The sequence below is a fragment of the Tupaia chinensis genome, unplaced genomic scaffold, assembly GCF_000334495.1.
Source record: "Tupaia chinensis unplaced genomic scaffold, TupChi_1.0 Scaffold000561_1, whole genome shotgun sequence".
NCBI classification, from domain to species: domain Eukaryota; kingdom Metazoa; phylum Chordata; class Mammalia; order Scandentia; family Tupaiidae; genus Tupaia; species Tupaia belangeri.
Window position 1 is genome coordinate 2,069,999 of NW_006160074.1, and position 9,826 is coordinate 2,079,824.

A 9,826-nucleotide genomic window follows, 5' to 3' on the forward strand; every position below is an offset into this window, starting at 1 on the left:
TTTACATCCTCGAGCCGTGGTTCGCGGCCTCCTCCTCAGTCGGGATCAACCGATGGAGGTGAGAAGGCCCGGGGCGGGGTCGCGGGGCCAAGGGACACAGCTTGGGCTCTGGGGCCCCCTGCCAGCAGCCCGTACCCCGACCCCGCAGAGCCGGAAGCCTCGGGCCGGAGGGGAAAGGGGCAGGAAGACCTAGCGGGATCCCCGGAGAGGCGAAGCGGGGTCTGGGTCTGGGCAGTCCTTAGTCGTCGCCTTAGTGCCCTGGGCCGACCGGGGCTCCAGCTCTCACGGCGCTTTCTGGGTGGTCCCTGCTGAGTCTCACGCATGCTCGTGGGGCCGAGACCGTGAGCCCCATTGTACAGGTGAAGCTCTTGAGCCCTGGAAACCAGTTAACCTGCCCGAGGACTTGCAGCCAGTGAGTGGCAGAACTCCTGGTCTGGGGCCCTCAGGGCTGCGCTCAAGGAAGGGAGGAAGGGAGAGTGTGGTGGAGGGCAGGGACTGCTCCTGCTTGCATTCTTCAGGTCAGGCGAGGAGCCCCTTGCTGGGCTCCTGAAGGTCATCCCTAAGCCTTTGGTTTAACTCCAGGCTACAGCCATGCTGACTTTCCCTCTGCAGCCGGCCTGCCTCTGAAGGTGTTAGAGACCCTGGCTTAGCATGAGGTCCAACTTTCTGTCTAGACTATAGGTAAAGACCCCAAGGGCATCTTCAGATAGCGGATCTTTCCCTCCTGAGCAGTACTTAACCTATTTTGGAGGATCTGCTCAGCAGCTGTGAGCTTTGCTAGGAGAGGAAAAAAAAGAAGGAAACTAAGCAAAATCACCCTCTCCCCTCTCTTCTTGTGAGATGTTAAAGGGCATTTGACATCCATTTAACTTGTACCAACTGATGGGCTAAGTTTAGGGAGCAGGAAAGCCATGCCATGAGGGGCCCCACTTTGATGACTCCCAGAGATGGCATGCTCGACCTCGTGGGGAAAGATGAACAAACAGGTAGTTGTTGGTGTACTTTTCTCTGTAACCAGAGCTGCAGACGTTGTGTACCCACCTCTCTGCGAAGCTCCTCACAGCCGTGGCTCAGTTTGTTTGCATTGTTCTGGGGGATGTTTGCTCGTGGCCTTGTTTGTACCAAAAGGCCGGTGGGTGGGGTTCTTCCCAGGATACCAGGGTTCTCAGCCCACTGAGCTTTCCTCTCCAAGGAGTGTGCCCAGCGAGGACAGTGAATGCTCCTACCAGCGGGTCTCATTGCCCTCTCCTGCCCCATTTATATAACGGGAACAACTAGAGAGCCCTGTGGTGGGCTTGCCCGCACCGTCTGCAGGCAGCTCCATTGTTGTCTCTGCTCCAGTTTCCATAGATAGGAGACTGGGCTGGATAGGCAATCTCAAATGACCGTGCCTAGTGTGCAGGTGAAACCAAGCCTTCCTTGTGGCCGTGTGCCAGTCAGAGCAGGAGCCATCGAATCTGGCCATCGGCTCCTCCCGTTGTCACAAAGGAGTTTCTTCCTTTATTGGGGTTTGGGGGACACTGCATAGGACGGCCTACTCCTTTATGGTAGAGGAGATTAAAAGTCAACAACAGAAGCTTACCAATTAAGCTCTCCTTTGCTAGGAGCTAGGTGTTGCCAGACTTCTGTGGGCCGCCCTTTTCCATTATGCTTTTTGCAAGCGAAAGAGAGAAGGAAGGCAGGAGGCCCAGGTGCCTGCGTCAGTCCTGGAGTCAGAGGCCTTGCAGGAATGTGGCTCTTAGCTAAGTGATTATTTAATGAGTACCCAGTGTCTGCCAGGCACTGCTGTTGATGCTGCCAGGGCTACCACAGTAAGCAAGGGATGCGTGTGCACTCCCACAACCCCCGTGTCTCCATGTTCGTGGAGACAGACAGACAACCATAATTTGGTAGAATGAAGTGCCGTGAAAACAGTGGTTCTCAGTCTTGGCTGCACATCGGAATTGCCTAAGGAGCTTCTTTAAAAGGTGTCTGGGCCCTCTTCCCCCTGGTTCTGATTGAATTAGTCCGGATAATGGCCTGGGTGTTAGGAATTTTAAAGCTCTCATTACGGCAAAGCTTGAGATGCACTGGATTAGAGAAGCATGGGCCTGAGCCAGGCAACCTGCGAAGTGTGTTGCAGCCGTTGGCAGGAAGTCTAATTAGTGCCGGCATTCAGATTCGAAGGAGGTGAAATAGCACAAAACAGATCGAATGTGAGAAGCGCTCCTCCCACCCCTTCGCCTTGCTCCCTGGTGGACTGAGGGCGAACTGCCGTTCCGTTGCGGTGGTGGTGACTCTAGTTTGTGTGGGAGGGTTTATAGAGGGTGTTTTTCATTGACTCTAATAATTGTACGTGTTTGCTGGTTGCCGTGTGACTTTCAGCATAAGAATCCAAGGTGTGGTGATTAGATCAGGTCGTCAGCATCTCCGTCATCGCGACCATTGTCATTACTCTGTTGAGAACATTCACAATGCTTGTCCAGCTCCTCTGCTACGCAGCTAATCACTGGGATCTGCGCTCCCCTTCCTGCGTTTTGTTCTAGACCTTATTCCCCTGTCTGTGATTTTGTTTCTGTCCATCAGCCTCCCTCTGTCCCCCTCCCCCCACCTTCCCAGCCTCTGGTAGTCATTCTTCAACTGCCTACTGGTGTGAGGTCATTTTGTCGCTGTCCACATGTGGAAATTGAACGAGAACATGAGGTATTTCTATTTCTGAGCCTGGCTCATTCCATTTAACATAATGTCCTCCAGACTCGCCCATTTTGCCTCCAGTGGCAGGGTGTCCTTCCTTTTCACGGCAGACCGCCCCTGCACACGGTGGGCAGCAGAGGGCTGCGCCTCTGCAGGAGGACGGCGTGTGTGATCTTCCAGCCGCGGTTCTGGGTCCTGGGAGTGGCAGGGAGGTTGTGCTGCAGAATCCCATCCCAGCCTGCAGTGGCTCCAGTCGCGTCTCTGGGAAGCCTCTCGGAAGGGTGGGGGTGCTGCAGGAGGCGGGGGCATCCTGCAGCTCCCACACAGTTTCTCTGCAGATGACATCAGACAGAAATAACCACAAATGGCGTTCTCTCTGGGGGAAAGAGGCCAGAGCAAGGCAACCTGGAGATGCATGCGTGTATTTTTGGCATAGGATAAGGCGACGCACTCCCTGTCTTGGCAGTCGTGGGAAGTTTCTGGACTGATGTGAGCCTCAGGACTGTTCCCAAACACCAGTTAGCTGAGCCCACGTTGACTGCGTCCAGGAGGTGTCGCAGTGAGAGCTGAAGCAAAGGGAAAATGTGAGCAGCCTCTCGGTTTTAAAATGGGTGCTCAAAATAGGCCCTTGCCGTTTGCACTCTCTCTCCCCTACTGTAGCCGAAGTAGGTGTTGGCAACAGTCCTCCTGACGCTCTATTTAAATCGTTTTGTCCCTGGCTGTGTGCTGCACCTCTTCCAGAAGCTTCCAGGACAGAGGGAGTTGCTAGAAATAAAATATGTTTCCTCTCAGCCTGCTTCTCGCAGAATTCGTAAATGAGCTAAGCTGGGAACACCCCAGGATGCCTACTGAGAACAAGCGTGTCTCCCTTCCCAAACGCGGGAGTGAAACGCCGTTGGACTGTCAGGGAGGCGGCTCCTCTCTGGAGTTTGGTCAGCAAGAATGAGGTTGAAGACCAGGCTCCTGGGGGGCGGGGTGGAGTTTGAATCTCTCAGCTCCTCTGAGCTGGTCCCCAAGTGAGACACTTGACTGCTTTGATGGGAAGGAAGGATGGGTTTTTCACATGCCCCAAGGGGATTCTTCACCATTTCTCCTTGAAAGTAGGCAAGAATAAATTTATTCTTACCTGAATGGTACTTAGAAATCAACCCCTGCTATGGATTGTGGGTCTAGGTTATCCGTTCCCATGGGGCTAAAACTCTGTAAATTACTTAGAGATTAATTTCTAATAATGTTCCATGTAGCCAGTTTTTGCAACCAGTGGTATCATTACGGTTAGATGACCTTGGTTGAAGCACAGAAACTTGGTCCAAGAGCCATCTGCACCCAAAAGAAAAGTTCACTGTTACCCTCCCTGCCCCTATTAACCACAGAAAATACTTCTCAACCCCGAATCTGCCATGCCTAGAGAAGGCCCTCCCTAAATTGAAGTTCCTTCTTTTTAAGATTTATTTTATTTAACTTTTTTATTTATTTAATTTGATCAGAGAGGGACAGAGCAAGAGAGAGAGAAAGTGAGAAAGCAAGCTACCAGATCCAGGTCTGGAACTATAGTTGGCCATGTGGGAGTCCAGCGCCCTTAACCACCACGCCTCCTGCCGGTCCCCTAAGCTGAAGGTTTTAACCAACAGTTGTGCCTGTTCTATTCTGAAGGGCTAGCAGGGTAGAGTCCCTGAGTTGTGGTCGTCTGTATTTTTGGAAATCCCTATCTGGTTTTCTTAGTTGTCTGTGTCTGACTCCGGGGCACTTACATAATGTAATTCAGTTGCACGTGTTGTCTAATCCAAAGGGTGAACTTTAACTGCTCACACAGGATTGTGTGCTCTGAATTTTGGCCACGTGAGCTAAGCTGGGAGCTGCCAGGGGTGAGGCGCCAGCCCCTCCCGCTCCCCACCACCGTCTCCGGTGCCCAGTCCTCGCTGGAGTGCAGAGAAACTAGTCCTGTACAGGGGAGGACCCAGCACATGGCCCCGGTTCTCAGGGAAAATGCCCATGCCTGTCCTAGTGACCATCCATCCTGGGGCAGCACTTTGGTGTTATGCAAAGCTGTCACTGACAGGTCTCAAAGATGGTGCCGGGCCAGCTGGTTAAGGTGCCAGATCCCACATGGCTGACTACATGGTTTGAGTCCTGGACCTGGAGGCTTGAAAACCACTCCTGGTACATGTGTGTGCCTGTCCAAAATCCGGAGAGAATGGAGGAGAAGGCATGGCCATCCCCTAGGAAGTGATTTCTCACTTACTTTCTCTTTCTGTCTCTGGTGAGCATACACCCTTATAGCAAATTAAAAGCAAAAAGATGGTGCCATCTTGGTGACTTTCCTTTGTCCGATGCCCAGGGGTGCGTCTGCTGGGGCACTTCCTCCTGTCTCCTGCCTCTGTGGGCCATTGTCAGCCCTTCCTTCCCAGAGGAGCCCTGCAGGGCTTGATGCAGGAGGGAAGGTGTAAATAGTAGAGCATTTCTGGAAGGCCAGAGAGGAGGCAGGAACCACGATCTCCAGGAGGGAACATCTAGTTGAAACCAAAGCAAAGAAAGCATTTGGTAGACAAAGCTGGACTTGCAGTTGTTTTCTAGAGCGGTGCTTCTGAAACGTTAATGCGCAGGTCAGTCACCAGGGGAATCTTGCTAAAATACACGTCCAACTCTAGGAGCCTGGGGTAGAGCCCCATCTCTGCGCATCAGTGTCTGTCAGCTCCTGAGTGATTGACAGCCGCAAGGCCTTGGCCCTCCAGTCGGGCTGCTGTGCTCTCAGTGGCTGAGCCCTGGGCAGCACAGCCGAGGTGCTTGGGGGAGAGGCCGTGGTCCTGTGCTTCCGAACGAGCACGCCGAGCCAGACCCGGTGCCTGGCTTTGAATCCTGGCCACTTACTGTGTACGTGATATTGGACAAGTGACTAAGCCACTCTGTGCCTCAGTCTCCTCATCTACGGAATGGGTATAATAAGATACTTCCTGGGGCTGTTTGAGAATTAAATGAGGTCGTGTATGTAAAAGATGTATATAATGCCTGGTTCATGTTACACGGTCTGTAGTTGTTGCCATTATCATCATTATTCTTTAGTTGCTGGATTCAGAATTGGACCTTCTGCTTCCTTGCCTCAGCTGTATACATCTGTTGCCAAAGGACTATCATGCGGTTGGCTTTACTTTAGAGACCTTGCTAGCAATCTGTCCTCCTAGAAAATGAGCTCTAGAGAAGGCAAGTTGTGATGAGTTCTGGAACCTAGATTTCGAGTGCAATTCAGCCTTATTTATAGCTTCACATCAGAGTCCGCTGCAGCCTGCTCGACTGTGAAGGTATATGGTAAGAGCACTCCTGGAAACCAGGCGTGGAGGACGGTCCTAGGGTTGCGGAGGTGAAATCGCCAATTATCTCCAGGTGACCTACCTGGCGGGGCCCAGGTTTCAGGTGCATCAGGCAATTTGCATGGGCCTCTCTTATTGGGCCAATGCAAGTGCGTCATTTGCAGCCCAGCCCTGTTCCATTTCAGAGGGTGTCAGGTTTTCAGAAACAGAAATTCACAGAGGGCAGAATCTTTGGTTTGCCTAAAGCAGTCCCTCCACCCGTCCCAGCCCCTCAGAGTCTTCTGCATGCGCTTCAGCGAACATGATGCTTTGGGCTGAGCCCGGAACTCAGCCATGCTGGAACATGGGCCGTGGCATTGGCCGAGGGCGTGTCATGTTGAGTACGGCAAAGGCAATGCAGGGGCTGGTTCTAGTTGGCAGTCGGAGCAGTCGCTGCTCCTGGCCTCCATGGGCAGGGATGTGGTGTGCTGCCGAGGAGGCTCACGGTGTCGCTGCTCAGAATTAACTCTGGTGACTCCTATCGACAGAGACAAAGGATGGAGATGCCCAGGTAGATAGCAGGCAAATTGGAGGTGTTGGTGACATATGCCGCCGCCTGTCCAGGCTGGCTCCTGGGGAAGATAAAGGCAGTCAGTGGGGCCAGCAGGCGGCGTAGTGGTTAAGGCGCTGGACTCCCATATTGGCCAACTGCAGTTCAAGTCCCAGACCCATCAGCTTGAAAATCATCACATTTTTGTCTAAAATCCCAAGAAGAATGGAGAAGGGATTGTGGTGTGGCCATCCCCCTGGGGGCTGATTTCTCACTTATCCTTTCTCTGTCTCCCTATCTCTCTCTGGTGAGCATACACACCCTATGACAAAATCTTAACACACGTACACACACACACACGCACGCACAAAGCAGTCAGTTGCCTGCAATCAGGTGTGTGTCTGTCAGAGAAAAGGATTCCAGGCCAGCTTGTGGTGTGACAGTTAAGGCAGGTGGATCCCACATGGCTGACTATACAGTTTGAGTCCAAACCTAAAGGCTTGAAAAACACGCTAGGTGCATGTCCCAAAATCCCCAAAGGAGGGAGAAATGGAGAAAGGATTGCAGCGTGACCATTTTCCATGGGGGATGCTTTCTCACTTACTCTCTCTCCCTCTCCCGTGAGTGCACATGTACTGTGGCAAATTAAAAAATAAAGAAAAAAAAAAGAAAAAAGATTCCAAACTCAGAGGTCCTGCAGAATCTCAGCGCCTGGAGCAGTATTATGTAAAGATTTTTAAAATGGGACTCAGAGAAGAAAACGTGGGTTGCAAGGTCTCACTGCCCTGGCTTCTGATTGTCCCCGTTATATCGCTTGATGGTGGTGATCTTGGGTAAATGAATCAATCTCTCTATGTCTCAGTTTGAGGACAATAATATCCTCATGGCTAGAGAGTATCTCAGATGAGGTTGGTAATGTTGCCTCCAGAATGTTTTGAGAGAATTAAATGAGAAAATGCACTTTTAAATATGACAGATTCCTAGGCACGTTGATAGCATTTTTTGCCTCTGAGGTAGTAGGGGGAGACATGTTTAACTGTGAGCCCCTTTGTCACTGGAATTTTGAACAACATGAATAATTGTTGAAATGTTTAAAATAAAACACTGGGGCCAGCAGGTGGCATGGTGGTTAAGGCGCTGGACCCCCCCACACATGGTTGATTGTGATTTAAGCCCCAGACTCAGCAACTTGAAAAATCATGCTGGGTGTGTGTGCATGAGTGCCCAGAATCCCAAGAGAGTGGAAGAGAAGATATCAGGGCATGGCCGTCTCTTCTGACAAGTGATTTCTCATTTTCCCTCTCTCCATCTCTTTCCAGCAAGTACAGGAGCCCTATGGGGGGAAAAACAAACAAGCAAAACAACTATAAATAAATAAATACATAAATAAATAGATAAAATGAAACATTGAATGGGCCAGCAGGTGGCATGGTGGTTTAGGCACTGGATCCTGCATGGCTGACTCAGTGGTTCAAATCCTGGACCAGGCAACTCGAAAAACATGCTGGGCGCATATGCATGTATACTCAAAATTTGGAGAGGAGAATGAAGAAGGGATTGTAGCATGGCCCTTCCACCTGTAGAGTGCTTTCTCACTTTCCCTTTCTCCGTTCCTCTCACTGTCTCTCTCCAGTGAGCTCACACGCCTCATGGCCAAAATCTTTTTTTCTTTAAGAGATTTTTGCTATAGGGCATGTGCACTCACCAAAGAGACAGAAAACCAGAAATCACCCCCCCCCAGGGAGGATGGCCATGCCACAGTCTCCTCCATTCTCCTCTCGGAATCTTAGGCACATATGCACACACCTGGCATGAATTTTATTTTTTTTTTAGAGGTTTTGGCTAACCAAACAGACAGAGACAGAGAGACAGAAAGCGAGAAACCACCCCCAAGGGGGGAATGGCCACACCGCAATCCCTTCTCCTCCATTCTCCTCTTGGGATCTTGGGCGTGTACACACGCACACGCGCCTGGCGTGAGTTTAAGCCACCGGGTCTAGGACTCAAACTGCATTCGACTACATGGGAGTCCAGCGACATAGCCATTACGCTAACTGCTGGTCCCATCTGGCATGAATTTTAAGCCACCAGGCCCAGGACTTGAACTGCAGTCAACCATGTGGGAGTTCAGCGACATAACTGTTACACCATCTGCTGGACCCTAGCCAAACTCTTTTTTTTTTTATAGATTTTTTTTTTGAGAGAGATTTTCACTGTAGGGCGCCTGCGCTCGCCAGACAGACAGAGAGAGACATAGAGACAGAAAGCGAGAAATCACCCCCCAGGGGGGATGGTCACGCCGCAATCCCTTCTCCTCCATTCTCCTCTCGGGATCTTGGGCACGCACGCACACGCGCCCGGCGTGAGTTTTAAGCCACCGGGTCCGGGACACGAACCACAGTCGACTACGTGGGAGTCCAGCGACATAGCCATTACGCTAACTGCTGGTTCCCGCCAAACTCTTGAAAAAAGGAAAGAAAGGAAATCACTGAAGGCACTCAGCTCACATTAATTCTCTTTCTAGGGCTGGCGGGTGGCATGATGGTTGGGGATCCTGGACTCCCACATGGCCAGCTGAGGTTTGAGTCTTGGACCTGGCGGCTTGCTTTCTCACTTTCCCTCTCTCACTCTGCCCCAATCTGGTCAAATTTAAATAAATAAAACATAAACAAACAAATAAATAAATACATTAAATAAAATATTTTAAAAATAAATCCAGGGGGACCAGCAGCTAGCATAATGGCTTTGTCGCTGGACTCCCATGTAGTCGACTGCGGTTCAAGTTCCGGAACCAGTGGCTTAAACTCATGCTGGGCGTGTGTGCATGCATGCCCAAGATCCCGAGAGAATAGAGGAGAAGGGATTGCGGTGTGGCCATCCCCCCCAGGGGGGGTGATTTTTCTTTGTCTCTCTGTCTTTCTGGAGAGTGCCTGTGCTCTATAGCAAAAACCTCATTCATAAATAAATAAACAAATTAATTAATTAATTAATTTTCTTTCCCCTGATGATCCAGCTCTCTTGCTGGAGCTCTGAGTGTCTGTTGTCTTCCCCACCCCCAGCACCCTGCCCTGCAAGCATGCGAGGAAGGTATCTATCAAGTACATTCTGGGGACTAGCAGTTGGCATAATGGCTATGTTGTTGGACTCCCATGTAGTCAACCACGGTTCGAGTCTCAGACCTGGTGGCTTATACTCACGCCAGGCACATGTGTGTGCATGCCCAGGGTCCCAAGAGGAGAATGGAGGAGAAGGGATTGCAGCATGGCCATCTCCCCTGGGGGGGTGATTTCTAGCTTTCTGTCTCTCTGTCTCTCTCTCT

The 9,826-nt window shown here is 51.1% G+C and overlaps 1 protein-coding gene across 1 annotated transcript in view; it reads left to right on the forward strand.

The window, feature by feature from the left end:
• Positions 1-2: 2 nt before the first annotated feature.
• CRY2 (cryptochrome circadian regulator 2) overlaps positions 3-9,826 on the forward strand; it is a gene marked incomplete at its 5' end in the record, with an annotated part of 37,074 nt that continues 27,250 nt past the window's right edge. Inside the window, one exon of the mRNA XM_006157843.3 lies at positions 3-58. Coding sequence (XP_006157905.3) covers positions 3-58 — 56 coding nt within the window. The remainder of the gene's footprint in view (positions 59-9,826) is intronic.